Consider the following 22,798-nt stretch of genomic DNA (forward strand, 5'->3'; position numbering starts at 1 on the left):
GGATTAATTCCGCTCATGGCTGTTGAACAACCTACCAAAGAAAAAATTCGTCCCGTAATGGATTACCGAGAGTTGAATCGGCATGTTGATGCGTTTACCGGAAACGCAGATGTGTGCGCTGCTAAACTGAGAGAGTGGCGTCAAAAAGGGAGCAATGTAGCACTTCTGGATCTAAAGAGGGCCTACCTGCAGATACGTGTCCATGAGTCATTATGGCCGTTTCAGACAGTACTACTCAAGGGAAAACTATATTGTTTGACACGTTTGGGTTTTGGCCTAAACGTAGCACCCTTGATTATGACAACCATTATTAAAACTGTTTTGATGCAGGATGAGACCACAGCAAAAGCTGCTTCAGCCTACATAGATGACATCTATGTTAATGAGGACATAATGTCTGCGGATGCAGTTCGAATAAAACTGAAAGCGTTTGGGTTAATAAGCAAAGACCCTAAGCGCCTAAAGGATGGAGTGCCCGTGCTAGGCCTCGAGGTCTGGGAGGAGGGCAATACGTTGCGATGGAAACGAGGGAGCCCACTTCCAAAGTTACCCAATGTATTAACAAGACGTACTGTGTTTTCTATCTGTGGTAAATTGGTAGGACATCTACCTGTCTGTGGATGGCTCCGATCGGCAACAGGAGTGGTGAAAAGACGAGTGACTACAGTAACAAAAGGATGGGACGATGTTGCGGATGATGATTCTCTCCAACAAATGATGGCTGAAATGTTGTCCAGAGTGCATAGGAATGACCCTGCCCGGGGTGAGTGGCAAGTGTCTGGAAACGAACTAAATGCATGGGTTGACGCAAGTTCGTTGGCTACAGGTGTCGTGTTGGAGCAACTCGGTGTTGTTGTGGAAGATGCATGCTGGCTTCGTCCGAAAAATGACGCCCAACATATAAATTTGGCAGAACTTGATGCCACGTTAAAAGGTCTTAATCTCGCATTGCAATGGCAGACTAATGTTGTGCATCTCCACACTGACTCATTGTGTGTTTACCATTGGTTAACCGACACCTTGACTGGAAAGGCTCGAGTTAAGACTAGAGCTGCAAGTGAAATGCTAGTACGAAGGAGACTAGCAATAATTAAGCGTCTAGTTGACGAATACAGCTTGCAGGTAGACATTACGTTAGTCTCGTCGATGCAGAATTTGGCTGATAGCTTGACTCGAGTACCAAAGAGGTGGATCGATGCAATGAGGCAGGGATCCGATCTTCAACAACAAACATGCGCGACTGTAACGGATCAATTAACACCTGACCAGATCCGTATGATACACCAGCAGATTGGACATCCTGGAATTCAGAGGACTGCATATTTTGTCCGAAGAGTATGCCCTGCAACTACAAAAGCATCAGTGAAAGCAGCCATACGTTCGTGTGAAGAGTGTCAGAGAATTGATCCGGCACCATCCCAATGGCAAAAAGGGAAGCTCGAGGTGGAGGGCAACTGGCAGCGAGTAGGGATGGACATAACACATTATGGGGACAAACATTTTTTGACCATGACGGATTGTGGCCCGACGCGTTTCACAATATGGCGCCTGTTGACACGACAGGATGCAGCCAGCATTATACAACAGTTGAGAGCCGTCTTTTTTGAACGTGGTGCCCCGATTGAAATTCTGACTGATAATGCCGCCACATTTCGATGTCAAGAATTTCAGAAATTCGTGCACGAATGGGGGATTAAAATGCATTATCGGTGTGCATATTATCCCGAGGGTAATGGTATAGCAGAACGGTGTCACCGCACCATCAAAAGAATTGCAGCCAGGACGCAGTGCTCTATTCCAGAAGCTGTGTACTGGTATAATATAACACCCAAAGACAATGCAACACCAGCAACTGCACCAGCCAATGGGATTTACCAATATGAACAGCGTGTGAAAGGAGTTGATGCCATACCATCAGTGGTGAGTGTTGTCAATACACCATATCAGGTGGGAGACCTTGTTTGGATAAAACCCCCGAATGCTGGGTGCACTACAAAATTTTTCCGGGGAAAAATAGACGAAATCATAAGTCCTCAGACCATGTTGATTGGTGGCATACCACGTCACGTAAAAGATATCCGCCCTTGTTATACCTCTTCTGATTCTGAGGACGATGAGGAGGATCACACACCGTTCAGAGATGATCCTGATCACTTACTGCCCCTTCAGGTGAGCATAGAAACACCACCAACAGAACCAGACGAGGGAATGATGGGACATACTGATGACAATAGTGAGGAGAGCGATGGACACAAGGAAGTAATGCCTCATCGAAATACTCGACAGAGACGAATACTGCCCACCCCCCGTGATTGCGAAACCCCGCGAGAAGGGATGATGGAGCATACCGAGGAGATGACGCCTCCGATTCTTCGGAGAAGTACCCGACAAAGACGGATACTGCCCCCCTGCCCTAATTGTGAGACACCGCCTATGGAACCACGAGACGGGATAATGGAACAGACTGGTAGTAATGATGGTGGTAATGAAGAAAACAGCAATGAGGAAGTGCTGCCCCCAATTCTTCGAAGGAGTACCCGCCAACGACGATTGCCCGCATGTCCTGTTTGTGATCATGAGATCAGGGGGGAGTGTGGAGAAATGCGTGACTTACCTGGATTGACCACGTGCGGGTCGGTCACCGAAAATAAATAAAAAGAAAGAAAAGAAACGGTCAAGACTCTTATTTATAGAGTAGTGATCACGTGAGTTAGAAGAATATGCAAATAGAGGTGAACGATTTTGCGATATAAAAAGCCTGTGTTGTTAAGAGGAGGGGCAGACTGTTGGCAGAAGTCAGTGCTGTCAGACGTGCTTTTGAGTTTTGTTATTATATGCTGTGTTCGATTGTTGGGAGAGAGAAAAGAGAAGAGGAGGAACCAAGAAGACATTCTGCAGATACTTGACTTTGTGTTGGTTTTATAGATAATGAACTACTTGTGTAGTTCCTTTTAGATAATGAATTACTTGTTAAGTTCCTTTTAGATAATGAACTACTTGTTTAGTTCCTTTTAGATAATGTACGACTTGTTTAGTTCCTTTTAGATAATGAACTACTTGTTTAGTTCCTTTTAGATAATGTACGACTTGTTTAGTTCCTTTTAGATAATGAACTACTTGTTTAGTTCCTTTAAGATAATGAACTACTTGTTTAGTTCCTTTTAGATAATGAATTACTTGTTAAGTTCCTTTTAGATAATGAACTACTTGTTTAGTTCCTTTTAGATAATGAACTACTTGTTTAGTTCCTTTTAGATAATATACGACTTGTTTAGTTCCTTTTAGATAATGAACTACTTGTTTAGTTCCTTTAAGATAATGAACTACTTGTTTAGTTCCTTTTAGATAATGTACGACTTGTTTAGTTCCTTTTAGATAATGAACTACTTGTTTAGTTCCTTTAAGATAATGAACTACTTGTTTAGTTCCTTTTAGATAATGTACAACTAGTTTAGTTCCTTTTAGATAATGAACGACTTGTTTAGTTCCTTTTAGATAATGTACGACTTGTTTAGTTCCTTTTAGATAATGTACGACTTGTTTAGTTCCTTTTAGATAATGTACGACTTGTTTAGTTCCTTTTAGATGATTAACTATTGTTTGGTTCCTTTTAGATAATGAACTACTTGTTTAGTTCCTTTTAGATCATGAATGGCTTGTTTAGTTCCTTTTAGATAATGAACGACTTGTTTAGTTCCTTTTAGATAATGAACGACTTGTTTAGTTCCTTTAAGATAATGAATGACTTGTTTAGTTCCTTTTAGATAATGAACTACTTGTTTAGTTCCTTTTAGATAATGTACGACTTGTTTAGTTCCTTTTAGATAATGTATGACTTGTTTAGTTCCTTTTAGATAATGTACGACTTGTTTAGTTCCTTTTAGATAATGTACGACTTGTTTAGTTCCTTTTTGATAATTAACTATTGTTTGCTTCCTTTTAGATAATGAACTACTTGTTTAGTTCCTTTTAGATTATGAACGAATTGTTTAGTTCCTTTTAGATAATGAATGACTTGTTTAGTTCCTTTTAGATAATGAATGAATTGTTTAGTTCCTTTTAGATAATGAATGACTTGTTTAGTTCCTTTTAGATTATGAATGACTTGATTAGTTCCTTTTAGATTATGAACGAATTGTTTACTTCCTTTTAGATAATGAACGAATTGTTTAGTTCCTTTTAGATAATGAACGCATTGTTTAGTTCCTTTTAGATAATGAATGACTTGTTTAGTTCCTTTTAGATAATGAACGAATTGTTTAGTTCCTTTTAGATAATGAACGAATTGTTTAGTTCCTTTTAGATAATGAACGAATTGTTTAGTTCCTTTTAGATAATGAATGACTTGTTTAGTTCCTTTTAGATAATGAACGAATTGTTTAGTTCCTTTTAGATAATGAACGAATTGTTTAGTTCCTTTTAGATAATGAATGACTTGTTTAGTTCCTTTTAGATAATGAACGAATTGTGTAGTTCCTTTTAGATTATGAATGACTTGTTTAGTTCCTTTTAGATAATGAACGATATGTTTAGTTCCTTTTAGATAATGAATGACTTGTTTAATTCGTTTTAGATAATGAACGAATTGTTTAGTTCCTTTTAGATAATGAATGACGTGTTTAGTTCCTTTTAGATAATGAACGAATTGTTTAATTCCTTTTAGATTATGAACGATTTGTTTAGTTCCTTTTAGATAATGAACGAATTGTTTAGTTCGATTTAGATAATGAACGAATGATTTAGTTCCTTTTAGATAATGAACGAATTGTTTACTTCCTTTTAGATAATGAACGAATGATTTAGTTCCTTTTAGATAATGAACGACTTGTTTAGTTACTTTTAGATAATGAACGACGTGTTTAGTCCCATTTAGATAATGAATGACTTGTTTAGTTCCTTTTAGATAATGAACTACTTGTTTAGTTCCTTTTAGATAATGAATGACTTGTTTAGTTCCTTTTAGATAATATACGACTTGTTTAGTTCCTTTTAGATAATGAACGCCTTGTTTAGTTCCTTTTAGATAATGAACGACTTGTTTAGTTCCTTTTAGATAATGAACGCCTTGTTTAGTTTCTTTTAGATAATGAACGCCTGGTGTAGTTCCTTTTAGATAATGAACGACTTGTTTAGTCCCATTTAGATAATGAACGAATTGTTTAGTTCCTTTAAGATTATGAATGACTTGTTTAGTTCCTTTTAGATAATGAACAACTTGTTTAGTTCCTTTTAGATTATGAACGACTTGTTTAGTTCCTTTTAGATAATGAACGACGTGTTTAGTCCCATTTAGATAATGAACGACTTGTTTAGTTCCTTTTAGATAATGAATGACTTGTTTAGTTCCTTTTAGATTATGAATGACTTGTTTAGTTCCTTTTAGATTATGAATGACTTGATTAGTTCCTTTTAGATTATGAATGACTTGATTAGTTCCTTTTAGATTATGAACGAATTGTTTACTTCCTTTTAGATAATGAACGAATTGTTAAGTTCCTTTTAGACATTGAACGACTTGTTTAGTTCCTTTTAGATAATGAACTAATTGTTTAGTTCCTTTTAGATAATGAACTACTTGTTTAGTTCCTTTTAGATAATGAACTACTTGTTTAGTTCCTTTTAGATAAGTAACGCCTTGTTTAGTTCATTGTAGATAATGAACGAATTGTTTAGTTCCTTTTAGATAATGAATGACGTGTTTAGTTCCTTTTAGATAATGAACGAATTGTTTAATTCCTTTTAGATTATGAACGACTTGTTTAGTTCCTTTTAGATAATGAACGACTTGTTTAGTTACTTTTAGATAATGAACGACGTGTTTAGTCCCATTTAGATAATGAATGACTTGTTTAGTTCCTTTTAGATAATGAACTACTTGTTTAGTTCCTTTTAGATAATGAATGACTTGTTTAGTTCCTTTTAGATAATATACGAATTGTTTAGTTCCTTTTAGATAATGAACGCCTTGTTTAGTTCCTTTTTGATAATGAACGAATTGTTTAGTTCCTTTTAGATAATGAACGAATTGTTTAGTTCCTTTTAGATAATGAACGAATTGTTTAGTTCCTTTTAGATAATGAACGAATTGTTTTGTTCCTTTTAGATAATGAACGAATTGTTTAGTTCCTTTAAGATAATGAACGAATTGTTTAGTTCCTTTTAGATAATGAATGACTTGTTTAGTTCCTTTTAGATAGTGAATGAATTGTTTAGTTCCTTTTAGACATTGAACGACTTGTTTAGTTCCTTTTAGATAATGAACGAATTGTTTAGTTCCTTTTAGATAATGAACGACTTGTTTACTTCCTTTTAGATAATGAACTACTTGTTTAGTTCCTTTTAGATAATGAACGACTTGTTTAGTTACTTTTAGATAATGAACGACGTGTTTAGTCCCATTTAGATAATGAATGACTTGTTTAGTTCCTTTTAGATAATGAACTACTTGTTTAGTTCCTTTTAGATAATGAATGACTTGTTTAGTTCCTTTTAGATAATATACGACTTGTTTAGTTCCTTTTAGATAATGAACGCCTTGTTTAGTTCCTTTTTGATAATGAACGAATTGTTTAGTTCCTTTTAGATAATGAACGAATTGTTTAGTTCCTTTTAGATAATGAACGAATTGTTTTGTTCCTTTTAGATAATTAACGAATTGTTTAGTTCCTTTAAGATAATGAACGAATTGTTTAGTTCCTTTTAGATAATGAATGACTTGTTTAGTTCCTTTTAGATAGTGAATGAATTGTTTAGTTCCTTTTAGACATTGAACGACTTGTTTAGTTCCTTTTAGATAATGAACGAATTGTTTAGTTCCTTTTAGATAATGAACGACTTGTTTAGTTCCTTTTAGACATTGAACGACTTGTTTAGTTCCTTTTAGATAATGAACGCCTTGTTTAGTTTCTTTTAGATAATGAACGCCTGGTGTAGTTCCTTTTAGATAATGAACGACTTGTTTAGTCCCATTTAGATAATGAACGAATTGTTTAGTTCCTTTAAGATTATGAATGACTTGTTTAGTTCCTTTTAGATAATGAACAACTTGTTTAGTTCCTTTTAGATTATGAACGACTTGTTTAGTTCCTTTTAGATAATGAACGACGTGTTTAGTCCCATTTAGATAATGAACGACTTGTTTAGTTCCTTTTAGATAATGAATGACTTGTTTAGTTCCTTTTAGATTATGAATGACTTGTTTAGTTCCTTTTAGATAATGAATGACTTGTTTTGTTCCTTTTAGATAATGAATGACTTGTTTAGTTCCTTTTAGATAATGAATGACTTGTTTAGTTCCTTTTAGATAATGAATGACTTGTTTAGTTCCTTTTAGATAATGAATGACTTGTTTAGTTCCTTTTAGATTATGAATGACTTGATTAGTTCCTTTTAGATAATGAACGAATTGTTTACTTCCTTTTAGATAATGAACGAATTGTTAAGTTCCTTTTAGACATTGAACGACTTGTTTAGTTCCTTTTAGATAATGAACGAATTGTTTACTTCCTTTTAGATAATGAACTACTTGTTTAGTTCCTTTTAGATAATGAACTACTTGTTTAGTTCCTTTTAGATAAGTAACGCCTTGTTTAGTTCATTGTAGATAATGTACGACTTGTTTAGTTCCTTTTAGATAATGTACAACTTGTTTAGTTCCTTTTAGATAATGAACGCCTTGTTTAGTTCCTTTTAGATAATGAACGACTTGTTAAGTTCCTTTTAGATAATGAACGAATTGTTTAGTTCCTTTTAGATAATGAATTACTTGTTTAGTTCCTTTTAGATAATGAACGAATTATTTAGTTCCTTTTAGATAATGAACGAATTGTTTAGTTCCTTTCAGATAATGAACGAATTGTTTAGTCCCTTTTAGATAATGAACGACTTGTTTAGTTCCTTTTAGATAATGAACGACTTGTTTAGTTCCTTTTAGATAATGAATGACTTGTTTAGTTCGATTTAAATAATGAACGAATGATTTAGTTCCTTTTAGATAATGAATGACTTGTTTAGTTCCTTTTAGATTATGAATGACTTGTTTAGTTCCTTTTAGATAATGAACGAATTGTTTAGTTCCTTTTAGATTATGAATAACTTGATTAGTTCCTTTTAGATAATGAACCAGTTGTTTAGTTCCTTTTAGATTATGAATAACTTGATTAGTTCCTTTTAGATAATGAATGACTTGTTTAGTTCCTTTTAGATAATGAATGACTGGTTTAGTTCCTTTTAGATAATGAATGACTTGTTTAGTTCCTTTTAGATAATGAATGACTTGTTTAGTTCCTTTTAGATAATGAATGACTTGTTTAGTTCCTTTTAGATAATGAACGAATTGTTTAGTTCCTTTTAGATAATGAACGAATTGTTTAGTTCCTTTTAGATAATGAACGAATTGTTTAGTTCCTTTTAGATAATGAACGACTTGGTTAGTTCCTTTTAGATAATGAATGACTTGTTTAGTTCCTTTTAGATAATGAATGACTTGTTTAGTTCCTTTTAGATAATGAATGACTTGTTTAGTTCCTTTTAGATAATGAATGACTTGTTTAGTTCCTTTTAGATAATGAATGACTTGTTTAGTTCCTTTTAGATAATGAATGACTTGTTTAGTTCCTTTTAGATAATGAACGACTTGTTTAGTTCCTTTTAGATAATGAATGACTTGATTAGTTCCTTTTAGATAATGAACGAATTGTTTACTGTCTTTTAGATAATGAACGAATTGTTTAGTTCCTTTTAGACATTGAACGACTTGTTTAGTTCCTTTTAGAAAATGAACTACTTGTTTAGTTCCTTTTAGATAATGAACGACTTGTTTAGTTCCTTTTAGACATTGAACGACTAGTTTAGTTCCTTTTAGATAATGAACGCTTTGTTTAGTTTCTTTTAGATAATGAACGCCTTGTTTAGTTCCTTTTAGATAATGAACGACTTGTTTAGTCCCATTTAGATAATGAACGACTTGTTTAGTTCCTTTTAGATAATGAACGACTTGTGTAGTTCCTTTTAGATAATGAACGAATTGTTTAGTTCCTTTTAGATAATGAACGAATTGTTTAGTTCCTTTTAGATAATGAACGAATTGTTTAGTTCCTTTTAGATAATGAACGACTTGTTTAGTTCCTTTTAGATAATGAACGAATTGTTTAGTTCCTTTTAGATAATGAACGAATTGTTTATTTCCTTTTAGATAATGAACGAATTGTTTAGTTCCTTTTAGATAATGAATGACTTGTTTAGTTCCTTTTAGATAATGAATGAATTGTTTAGTTCCTTTTAGATAATGAATGACTTGTTTAGTTCCTTTTAGATAATGAACGACTTGTTTACTTCCTTTTAGATAATGAACGAATTGTTTAGTTCCTTTTAGATAATGAACGACTTGTTTACTTCCTTTTAGATAATGAACGAATTGTTTAGTTCCTTTTAGATAATGAACGAATTGTTTATTTCCTTTTAGATAATGAACGAATTGTTTAGTTCCTTTTAGATAATGAATGACTTGTTTACTTCCTTTTAGATAATGAATGAATTGTTTAGTTCCTTTTAGATAATGAATGACTTGATTAGTTCCTTTTAGATAATGAACGAATTGTTTACTTCCTTTTAGATAATGAACGAATTGTTTAGTTCCTTTTAGATAATGAATGACTTGTTTAGTTCCTTTTAGATTATGAATGACTTGATTAGTTCCTTTTAGATAATGAATGAATTGTTTACTTCCTTTTAGATAATGAATGACTTGTTTAATTCCTTTTAGATTATGAACGAATTGTTTAGTTCCTTTTAGATAATGAACGACTTGTTTAGTTCCTTTTAGACATTGAACGACTTGTTTAGTTCCTTTTAGATAATGAACGCCTTGTTTAGTTTCTTTTAGATAATGAACGCCTGGTGTAGTTCCTTTTAGATAATGAACGACTTGTTTAGTCCCATTTAGATAATGAACGAATTGTTTAGTTCCTTTAAGATTATGAATGACTTGTTTAGTTCCTTTTAGATAATGAACAACTTGTTTAGTTCCTTTTAGATTATGAACGACTTGTTTAGTTCCTTTTAGATAATGAACGACGTGTTTAGTCCCATTTAGATAATGAACGACTTGTTTAGTTCCTTTTAGATAATGAATGACTTGTTTAGTTCCTTTTAGATTATGAATGACTTGTTTAGTTCCTTTTAGATAATGAATGACTTGTTTTGTTCCTTTTAGATAATGAATGACTTGTTTAGTTCCTTTTAGATAATGAATGACTTGTTTAGTTCCTTTTAGATAATGAATGACTTGTTTAGTTCCTTTTAGATAATGAATGACTTGTTTAGTTCCTTTTAGATTATGAATGACTTGATTAGTTCCTTTTAGATAATGAACGAATTGTTTACTTCCTTTTAGATAATGAACGAATTGTTAAGTTCCTTTTAGACATTGAACGACTTGTTTAGTTCCTTTTAGATAATGAACTAATTGTTTAGTTCCTTTTAGATAATGAACTACTTGTTTAGTTCCTTTTAGATAATGAACTACTTGTTTAGTTCCTTTTAGATAAGTAACGCCTTGTTTAGTTCATTGTAGATAATGTACGACTTGTTTAGTTCCTTTTAGATAATGTACAACTTGTTTAGTTCCTTTTAGATAATGAACGCCTTGTTTAGTTCCTTTTAGATAATGAACGACTTGTTAAGTTCCTTTTAGATAATGAACGAATTGTTTAGTTCCTTTTAGATAATGAATTACTTGTTTAGTTCCTTTTAGATAATGAACGAATTATTTAGTTCCTTTTAGATAATGAACGAATTGTTTAGTTCCTTTCAGATAATGAACGAATTGTTTAGTTCCTTTTAGATAATGAACGACTTGTTTAGTTCCTTTTAGATAATGAACGACTTGTTTAGTTCCTTTTAGATAATGAATGACTTGTTTAGTTCGATTTAAATAATGAACGAATGATTTAGTTCCTTTTAGATAATGAATGACTTGTTTAGTTCCTTTTAGATTATGAATGACTTGTTTAGTTCCTTTTAGCGATAATGAACCACTTGTTTAGTTCCTTTTAGATTATGAATAACTTGATTAGTTCCTTTTAGATAATGAATGACTTGTTTAGTTCCTTTTAGATAATGAATGACTGGTTTAGTTCCTTTTAGATAATGAATGACTTGTTTAGTTCCTTTTAGATAATGAATGACTTGTTTAGTTCCTTTTAGATAATGAATGACTTGTTTAGTTCCTTTTAGATAATGAATGACTTGTTTAGTTCCTTTTAGATAATGAATGACTTGTTTAGTTCCTTTTAGATAATGAATGACTTGTTTAGTTCCTTTTAGATAATGAATGACTTGTTTAGTTCCTTTTAGATAATGAACGACTTGTTTAGTTCCTTTTAGATAATGAATGACTTGATTAGTTCCTTTTAGATAATGAACGAATTGTTTACTGTCTTTTAGATAATGAACGAATTGTTTAGTTCCTTTTAGACATTGAACGACTTGTTTAGTTCCTTTTAGATAATGAACTACTTGTTTAGTTCCTTTTAGATAATGAACGACTTGTTTAGTTCCTTTTAGACATTGAACGACTAGTTTAGTTCCTTTTAGATAATGAACGCTTTGTTTAGTTTCTTTTAGATAATGAACGCCTTGTTTAGTTCCTTTTAGATAATGAACGACTTGTTTAGTCCCATTTAGATAATGAACGACTTGTTTAGTTCCTTTTAGATAATGAACGACTTGTGTAGTTCCTTTTAGATAATGAACGAATTGTTTAGTTCCTTTTAGATAATGAACGAATTGTTTAGTTCCTTTTAGATAATGAACGAATTGTTTAGTTCCTTTTAGATAATGAACGACTTGTTTAGTTCCTTTTAGATAATGAACGAATTGTTTAGTTCCTTTTAGATAATGAACGAATTGTTTATTTCCTTTTAGATAATGAACGAATTGTTTAGTTCCTTTTAGATAATGAATGACTTGTTTAGTTCCTTTTAGATAATGAATGAATTGTTTAGTTCCTTTTAGATAATGAATGACTTGTTTAGTTCCTTTTAGATAATGAACGACTTGTTTACTTCCTTTTAGATAATGAACGAATTGTTTAGTTCCTTTTAGATAATGAACGACTTGTTTACTTCCTTTTAGATAATGAACGAATTGTTTAGTTCCTTTTAGATAATGAACGAATTGTTTATTTCCTTTTAGATAATGAACGAATTGTTTAGTTCCTTTTAGATAATGAATGACTTGTTTACTTCCTTTTAGATAATGAATGAATTGTTTAGTTCCTTTTAGATAATGAATGACTTGATTAGTTCCTTTTAGATAATGAACGAATTGTTTACTTCCTTTTAGATAATGAACGAATTGTTTAGTTCCTTTTAGATAATGAATGACTTGTTTAGTTCCTTTTAGATTATGAATGACTTGATTAGTTCCTTTTAGATAATGAATGAATTGTTTACTTCCTTTTAGATAATGAATGACTTGTTTAATTCCTTTTAGATTATGAACGACTTGTTTAGTTCCTTTTAGATTATGAATGACTTGATTAGTTCCTTTTAGATAATGAACGAATTGTTTACTTCCTTTTAGATAATGAACGAATTGTTTACTTCCTTTTAGATAATGAACGAATTGTTTAGTTCCTTTTAGATAATGAACGAATTGTTTAGTTCCTTTTAGATAATGAACGAATTGTTTAGTTCCTTTTAGATTATGAACGAATTGTTTAGTTCCTTTTAGATAATGAATGACTTGTTTAGTTCCTTTTAGATAATGAATGAATTGTTTGGTTCCTTTTAGATAATGAATGACTTGTTTAGTTCCTTTTAGATTATGAATGACTTGATTAGTTCCTTTTAGATTATGAACGAATTGTTTACTTCCTTTTAGATAATGAACGAATTGTTTAGTTCCTTTTAGATAATGAACGAATTGTTTAGTTCCTTTTAGATAATGAACGAATTGTTTAGTTCCTTTTAGATAATGAATGACTTGTTTAGTTCCTTTTAGATTATGAACGAATTGTTTAATTCCTTTTAGATTATGAACGACTTGTTTAGTTCCTTTTAGATTCTGAACGAATTTTGTAGTTCCTTTTAGATTATGAATGACTTGTTTAGTTCCTTTTAGATAATGAACGAATTGTTTAGTTCCTTTTAGATAATGAATGACGTGTTTAGTTCCTTTTAGCTAATGAACGAATTGTTTAATTCCTTTTAGATTATGAACGACTTGTTTAGTTCCTTTTAGATAATGAATGACTTGTTTAGTTCGATTTAGATAATGAACGAATGATTTAGTTCCTTTTAGATAATGAACGACTTGTTTAGTTCCTTTTAGATAATGAATGACTTTTTTAGTTCCTTTTAGATAATGAACGACTTGTTTAGTTCCTTTTAGATAATGAACGACTTGTTTAGTTCCTTTTAGATAATGAACGACTTGTTTAGTTCCTTTTAGATAATGAACGACTTGTTTAGTTCCTTTTAGATAATGAACGAATTGTTTATTTCCTTTTAGATAATGAATGACTTGTTTAGTTCCTTTTAGATAATGAACGACTTGTTTAGTTCCTTTTAGATAATGAACGACTTTTTTAGTTCCTTTTATATAATGAACGACTTGTTTAGTTCCTTTTAGATAATGAATGACTTGTTTAGTTCCTTTTAGATAATGAATGACTCGTTTAATTCCTTTTAGATAATGAACTACTCATTTAGTATGTTTTAGATAATGAACGACTTTGTTAGTCTGTTTCAGATAATGAATAACTTGTTTAGTCTGTTTAAGATAATGAACTACTTGTTTAGTTTCTTTTAGATAATGTACAACTTGTTTAGTTCCTTTTAGATAATGAACTACTTGTTTAGTTCCTTTCAGATAATGAACTACTTGTTTAGTTCCTTTCAGATAATGAACTACTTGTTTAGTTACTTTTAGATAATGAACGACTTGTATACTTCCTTTTAGATAATGCACGACATGTTTACTTCCTTATAGATACTTAACGACTTGTGTACTTTCTTTTTCGATAATGAACGACTTGTTTACTTCCTTTTAGATAATGAACGACTTGTTTAGTCTGTTTTAGATAATGAACGACTTGTTTACTTCCTTTTAGAAAATGAACGACTTGTTTACTTCCTTTTAGATAATGAACGACTGGTTTACTTCCTTTTAGATAAAGAATTAATTGTTTAGTTCCTTTTAGATAATGAATGACTTGTTTTGTCTGTTTTAGATAATGAATTACTTGTTTGGTCTGTTTTAGATAATTAACCACTTGTTTAGTTCCTTTTAGATAATGAACGACTTTTTTAGTCTGTTTTAGATAATGAACGACTTGTTTAATTCCTTTTAGATAATGAACGACTTGTTTACTTCCTTTTAGATAATGAACGACTTGTTTACTTCATTTTAGATAATGAACGACTGGTTTACTTCCTTTTAGATAATGAACGACTGGTTTACTTCCTTTTAGATAATGAACGACTTGTTTACTTTCTTTTAGATAATGAATGACTTGTTTAGTCTATTTTAGATAATGAACGACTTTTTTAGTCTGTTTTAGATAATGAACGACTTGCTTAGTCTGTTTTAGATAATGACCTACTTGTTTAGTTCCTTTTAGATTATGACCTACTTGTTTAGTTCCTTTTAGATAATGAACGACTTGTTTAAATCCTTTTAGATAATGAACGACTTGTTTAAATCATTTTAGATAATGAACGACTTGTGTACTTCCTTTTAGATAATGAACGACTTGTGTACTTCCTTTTAGATAAAGAATTACTTGTTTAGTTCCTTTTAGATAATGAACGACTTGTGTAGTTCCTTTTAGATAATGAACTACTTGTTTAGTCCGTTTTAGATAATGAACGACTTTTTTAGTCCCTGTTAGATAATGAACGACTTGTTTAGTCTGTTTTAGATAATGAACGACTTGTTTAGTTCCTTTTAGATAATGAATGACTTGTTTAGTTCCTTTTAGATAATGAACGACTTGTTTAGTTCCTTTTAGATAATGAACTACTGGTTTAGTCCGTTTTAGATAATGAACGACTTTTTTAGTCCATGTTAGATAATGAACGACTTGTGTAGTCCGTTTAAGATAATGAACGACTTGTTTAGCTCTGTTTAAATCCTTAATTGTCAGTCCAGCATATTTTTGAGATAGTTTTCTTACTGTACAATATATGTCAGGCCTCATTGCTCCCATTAAATATATAAGACTCTCTATAATCTCTTGATATAGTGTAATGACAACTGGGATGCGATGTAGAAATTAATCTGGGATTGGTTGTGGATTGAATTATGAAATGTCTTTTTTGTTTAATCTTATCAAAAAGTTGCCGAATGTCAATCAGACGTGTGTCCTTTTTCTTCTTGAGATTCTTATGCATGATTCTATTCTGGAAGAGGAATCAGCATTTTATACTTTTTGGTCCTCTTTGCTCAAATCTTATTATGTTAACCAAGGATAAATTAATTTAAAGCTATATTTTAAGCAATTAATCACTGATAAAGCAATTAAAATCAGTTTTCATATATCAGACATTAATTTACATATAATTTATATAACCCATTGTTGGTGTATTGTGATTTGACTGAATTCACTTCTTTTTTATTTTTTTCAGATTTTAGTTTGGCATACACGGACAGAGAAGACTAAGTTGAAAAATGAAGGAAGAATGAAGATGCGATTTGGAAATGGTTCAGATCCCCAAATTGAGCTATGAAGATCATTTCTTTCATTTGGCATTCATTTATATGTATGCAATATACGTGCAATATTCTGTCATTCCTCAATAAAAAGCAATATAAATAATATAGTTACTTTATAAGAGGATTACTGTATTAATATGCAACTGTTCAGACAGAACAGGTTGATCTGACAGAGTTCCATTTTACTAAATGTTTTTCTATTATTGTCCTGGGTTATTATACAAAGAGAAACTCAGCTGTATCATTTATACAAACATTTTTTTTTCTGTGTGTGTAGAGAGCAGTATGGCACTTGAACTAATTTTAACTCTTCTTTGAAGGTGCAAAATTAATAATTATGGATAAAGACTCTCTATATATTCACCTCTTCAGTAAGTCAATACTTTGTTGAATTGCCTGATTTTACTAAAATGTTTTTAATTTTTCTTTGAAAACAGCTCAAACTAAGTTAGATTTGATAAAGACCTTCTGTAAAGAACAATTTTGAAAACTTTCCACTGAATTCAATTTTTATCTTTGACACATTGTTTTGATGTAAACAATGCCAACTGAAATTTGATCGACACGTTTTGAGTCTTTTTCTAATTGTAACAGGTTTCCTTCAAGGGTTGCTATTTGCTTCTATCTTCCCATCAACTCTTTCTCAGTCAGCACAATACTCTTACTACTACTATGATGTTAGGTTACAGGTAGTGTTTTGTATTGACGAGGTTCATTTTCTAAATAGAAAACATTGTCTTACATGTTTGTGTCTGGCACAAATGGTTTTGGATATTTCAACTACTATTCTCATCTTCAGTGTTTTTTTCACAGTGTTTCGAATGATGTAACTTCTGATCTTCTTCAGGTGTATCTTCTTAAACTTTTGAAATCTGCACAAAATTTTGAACAGAACCTTTTATTTAATCCATAGAGTAGCATGCTCTCATTCTGTCAGCCATGACTGTGTAAAAGTTGTAATTTTCAGTTGTATTTTAAGTGTTGCCTACACTGAGGATTGAACTATCAACCTCCAGAAAAATGTAACTTACAACTGAATTTTACCAAGTATTTTATTCACTATAGCACAGGTGCTTGTGAACCTCATTGTGGACGACACTCAAAATATAATTGCGAATTACTTAAGATTTCTACCCCGTCATGGCTGATAGAATGAGAGCATGCTACCCCCATGGATTAAATAAATAGTTCCATTCAAAATTCCATACATATTCCTGGATTTGATAGAATTCAACAAGATACACTTGAACGAGTGCACATCAACTGAAATGTGAAAATATCAATTTTAGATCCAATATCAATCTTCATCTCAAAAATTTAGAAACATGCAATGTTTTTCTAATCCCACATTTGCATTAATAACTTCTTTCTAATAACTTCTTTCTAATAACTTCTTTCTAATAACTTCTCAAGGAAATTAGTAGCGCTGAATTTTAGAGGTAAAGGGTCGGGGTTCCATAGCCACCAAATACTTATTTTTATTTGTAAATAATTTTGATAACAATTTAATATTTTCCTCCCATTTCAAAATGATACAGTATTTTTAGCTATGGTCAAAATCTAACAAAAAATGTTTATAATTCATAAAATAATTCAACATATCAAGAAGAGCTGAAAAAAATCTTGTGAAAATTTCTTTTAATTGATTTTAAAATATTGAATTTTGTAAAAACATTTTTTGCACTAAAACAATGAAAATGTGTCGCAATAATGAAATCCAACAAAATGTTAAAATTATAGAAAAAACGGTTTTAATAAAAAAATTTTAACTCGTTATTTACAAAAATTTAAACTATTTACAAAAAAAGGTAATTATTTTTAAAAAATTCTCACCTATGTAAAATCAACTAATTAAAAAACAACTTATTTTTTTATTTATATTCAAAGATATTTTAATGAAAAAAATTGAATGTGTAAAATATCGAGGATTATTACCTTTATTCATTTTTTGATTTTTTTTTTATAATTATGTAGCTTTTTATCCATATGAAAAATTTGAAAATATGTGCTATAAAATTTCCTAATTTTTTTAATTGTTGAATATTTTAACTTACTAGAAAATATGTGTAAGGGGCTATTTTCTAATGTATTTTAATAAATGAAAAGATCTTTTAAAATAAGTATGAACTTAAAAAAATTATTTAAAATGATAAAAATAGTGAGAAATTTAATTCTACAAAAGATTGAATCAAATTTTTTTCTAAAATTAGTGCATGTGGACTCACATATGAAATTTCACTTTGTTTTCATCAATTAAATTAACCTAAAGTTAATTTAGAACAAAAATTGGTTCTTGTCCAGAATTTAACCTAACTAAAAATCCAAAATATAGAATAATCATTATGATGTATGTACCCATCACAGAATAAAGATGTCATATTCCAAACATCAAATAAATTGATCAAGGAATTTTTTATTAAGAAAATCTAATTTTATGAGTAAGCAAAAAGTGACTTGTATCGCCATCTTGGAAAAAACAAGGGAAAAAACTCTACAATAATTCAAACTTGCAAGATCAGTGTTGTAATGCCAACGATTTCACATTAATTGCTTAAAATTGTTTAAAAATAGTTTTCTTTATATAAAAAATACTTGATCTATTTACGTGACTTTTGGAATATGACATTTTTGTTCCGTGATAAATATATACATCAAAGATTTTTCTGTATTTTTATTTTTTTTATTTAGATTGAACTGTAGACTTGCACCCAAAAATGAATATTATTACATTATCAACATTAAAAATATAGAGTTTTAAAAACAAGTTTCTGTTGTTTAATTTTTTGTGCCTATTTACCACATCCTGATGAGGGCAAAGTTAAACACAAAATCAGTTTTTATGTGAGTATCCAGCTCCTCAAAATGAGGCACACTGAATAAAAATGACAATGATTCCAACTGAGTGTTATATTTTAACCGATTTACTTATTATACTTAAGATGATGAATGTTCTTTTGCTGTTCATGTTATAAAGGATATGAATCTTAAGAGAGATGAGAGTCTTAGGAGAGTTCATGTTGTAAGTGTTCATATTGTAAGACATTAACACATTAGTGAAATATATATAAATAGAGAGTTTATAATTGAGTCAGATTGCATATAAATACATTTTGAGAAGGTGTTTTCATATCTAGATAGACAGACCGATAATTGAGAGGTTTGCATTTATGCCGATGGATTGACAGGTTGGCATTTATGCTTTGACAGTTCGTATCAACGGGAGTGTTTGTATAACATAAATAGACACATATACTTTCTAATACATATATTTTTTAGATGATGAATTTCAAATGGTTTTTACACATAAATAGACAATATCTTTTTCATGTAATGATGGACACAGGAGACGGCAGTTATAAAACATGATGAACAGTTATTCTTCCACTGACCGGCTGGTGGCTTTGCGTTCAGGAATTCAAAACTTCACATATTAAGTTTCAAAGTGACCGTCTCGCTTCTAGACGTTCAAATTCCAAACTCCAGACTATCGTCTGTCATTCTCAAACTCCCTCTGAGTTTCTCACTAACTAACTAACTCTCACTTCCTATATTGAGAAATCCATGCATGTCCGGCCAACGTGACTACAATTCACGTGCCATCAACATGCGCGACCTGCACGTTTCCGAACATTCTGATTTTCCAATAACCTATTTTTTCTTTGTTGTTTTCACAAAGGAATTCAACCTACATATCTAATTCATTTAACCCATATTTTATTATCCACATTCTTTTAACAATGAATAGCTTATTTATTATTTATTTCATCAGAATTAACAATTTACTGGACATTCCATTTAAACCTATTGTTCTTTAAAACTTATTTCCAGGGTTCGATTTCTGCTTTCTCTTATTTTCATTTTAACTAATCTCTCTATTTTTATACTTACATGAGAAGGGGACAGCCCTTATCATGTAACATCCCTCCCTTCCATATTTCACAAAAAAAATGTATGCATTTTTAAATTTAGTACATTTTTTTTTTTTCTACATCTACACAACCACACGGCTAGGAAAGATCAGGCTAAAAAACAAAAAAAAAAAACAAAATCTCTTTCACTCAGCCCTCCACGGCCGACTTCACAATTATTTATTTTTATAAGATCAGAATAAACAATTTACTGGACATTCCATTTAAACCTATTGTTCTTTAAAACTTATTTCCAGGGTTCGATTTCTGCTTTCTCTCATTTTATTTTCATTTTAACTAATCTCTCTATTTTTATACTTACATGAAAAGGGGACAGCCCTTATCATGTAACATGAGGAGAATTTATCCTTCGTGCTGGAAACAAAATGGATACTACAGTTTTATTATGACCTGATCATAATTTTCCCTTTTCAATTCTACAGTCAGTTTATTTTTTATAATTTTTAAATTAAAATTAATTTTTAATGTTGAATAAAATATTTTTGCAAAAAAAATTCTTTCTGCCATTAATTGATTTCCATACATTAAGTGGCCTACTATGGCTCAAAGTTGCATTAGGTTTATTAAGACATGGGGGGGGGGGATCAGTTCATAACAACCTGCTCCTGGTGGGCGATGCAAGCGAAATCGCAACAGAAAAGTTGGAAGACCTTCATGAATTGAATAATATGTGAACCAATAATCATAAATTAGAACATCAGTCAGTAATTTGTAATATGAGTAACGGTAAAAAAAAATTAACACTACACATTTAGACTAGACTTTCAACATTCATACTAGAATTGCTGCCAATGATACGTGGCATCATGGTTAAAACCATTGGTTAACAATCAGTTCTAAAGATGAGTTTTATATGAGTTGAAGGTTCAATCTTTGCTACAGGCAATAATAACTATGAATAACATAACATTTTTACCTGGTCATGGCTGACAGAATGAGAACAATCTACGCTTGTGGATTAAATAAAGGATTCTGTTCAATAGACAATGAAACATCCATTGCACGCTACTTCAAATCCCCTTATCTAATATATAAAAGGCAAAATGTGTGTTAGTGTGTGCATATTTTTCGTATGTCCAGCAAAGGCTTTTGGAGGGGGGGGGGGCGCTCGGGGCAGTCACTGTTTCATAGAACTTTTTATATATTACCTAGATTATAATATCTACGGTTTACGAAAGGAGGTCGTGTGTATCTTTTATTTGAGCAAATTTTACACACTATTTTCGCAATATTTTTTACTCTGCATGTTTGTTTGGCTTTTCCGTATAAATAAAGTGAAACTGAATCCGTAACAAACAGGCTATCAAGGCTTCAGGTTGGAGCCTACCTGCCTGCCAAAACTTTTTTCCTACACACACACACCCACAAACAACCGGGCAACGCTGGGCACCCACGCTAGTCTGATATATAAAAGGCAAAATGAGCGCGTTTGTGCATGTCCACGAAAGGCTTTTTGCGTCTGGATTCTCACGTCAGATTCCGAGAGTTTTCTTATACTTCCTAGATTATAATATCTCAGATTCGCAAATGGACATTGTCTCTATCTTTTTTTTATCGAGTTGTAAAAATTTCCCACTGTCCCATCGTGTCGGCTTTTTGTTTGTCTTTTTCATATAAATAAATATGTGAATGCAAATGCCAACTCCTGGCCTTTGCCCGGGTAGTATCTGTTCTGTAATTAGTCCTTGGTCAATGTAGGTAAACCCGTCATACTGACACAATTACTATTTATTTGGATACTGTCAGAGTGCCCCCTTTTGGGGGTGGGGGGACTGCTTTTCATCCACATTAAAAACGACCTTCGTGGGAGGTTTAAAAGCATTTAAAAGCAATACCAGTTCCACAAGTCATCTTTTTGATTGACTACTTTAAATTTGAGCGCTTTACACTTCTGCTCGCGTCATGGAGTAGCAGTAAGACGTCAGATTTTCTTTCATTTTCTTTTTTGCCTTTGCGTCATGGGTTTGAGCCTGCCTACTACAACTTTTTTTTTTTACATCTCCAAACACCCAGGCAATGCCAGGCACCCAAGAAAGATTTGGGGAGGGAAAATGGTATTTTGCTAAAAGATGAAATGATGTTAAAGTATAAAGGATATAAGTGCTCCACACTTAGCTTTGTGTTCAATGAATTGCATATAATTGTTATGAAATAATCCAAAACAGACAACACAAACACATATTTCCTAAGAGAATATCTAACATTTTGATTCTTCTTTTTTGTTTTCTACAAGGAAATGCAACTTTTCGTTTTGTATCAGGAAATGCAACTTTTCGTTTTGTATCAGGAAATGCAACTCGGCTGACAACCAAGATTTACTATTTCTCCAAAAACAAAATTCTGAATTAATATTAAAATTTAGCAATTAAAAGTTGTACTTGCTATGAGTATACTGATTGTATATCCCCATCAAAGCCAAGTATATCGCATATTGCTGACTTTATGCTGGATGGCAGCACACATTCTATTTTCTATTTTTTATGGAAAACAAATAAATGCTCTTTGACCTTGTTGGGTAATAATCTACAAATGATGTCTATATAAAAATCATCTACAAATGATGTCTTCATAAAAATAATCTAAAAATGATGTCTTCATAAAAATCATCTACAAATGATGTCTTCATAAAAATAATCTACAAATGATGTCTTCATAAAAATCATCTACAAATGATGTCTTCATAAAAATCATCTACAAATGATGTCTTCATAAAAATCATCTACAAATGATGTCTTCATAAAAATAATCTACAAATGATGTCTTCATAAAAATCATCTACAAATGATGTCTTCATAAAAATCATCTACAAATGATGTCTTCATAAAAATAATCTAAAAATGATGTCTTCATAAAAATCATCTACAAATGATGTCTTCATAAAAATCATCTACAAATAATGTCTTCATAAAAATCATCTACAAATGATGTCTTCATAAAAATCATCTACAAATGATGTCTTCATAAAAATAATCTAAAAATGATGTCTTCATAAAAATAATCTAAAAATGATGTCTTCATAAAAATAATCTACAAATGATGTCTTCATAAAAATCATCTACAAATGATGTCTTCATAAAAATCATCTACAAATGATGTCTTCATAAAAATCATCTACAAATGATGTCTTCATAAAAATCATCTACAAATGA

At 31.1% G+C, this 22,798-nt stretch overlaps 1 protein-coding gene across 3 annotated transcripts in view; it reads left to right on the forward strand.

The window, feature by feature from the left end:
* LOC145260559 (galactosylgalactosylxylosylprotein 3-beta-glucuronosyltransferase 1-like) overlaps positions 1-16,213 on the forward strand; it is a 97,663-nt gene extending 81,450 nt beyond the window's left edge. For all 3 annotated transcript variants that reach the window (XM_080118800.1, XM_080118802.1, XM_080118801.1), the window contains one exon: positions 15,633-16,213. In XM_080118800.1, coding sequence (XP_079974926.1) covers positions 15,633-15,734 — 102 coding nt within the window. In that variant the 3' untranslated portion in view covers positions 15,735-16,213. The remainder of the gene's footprint in view (positions 1-15,632) is intronic.
* The last annotated feature ends 6,585 nt before the right edge of the window (positions 16,214-22,798 follow it).

This window comes from Euprymna scolopes, chromosome 36 (genome assembly GCF_053919585.1).
Source record: "Euprymna scolopes isolate OS-2025 chromosome 36, ASM5391958v1, whole genome shotgun sequence".
Taxonomy (NCBI): Eukaryota; Metazoa; Mollusca; class Cephalopoda; order Sepiida; family Sepiolidae; genus Euprymna; species Euprymna scolopes.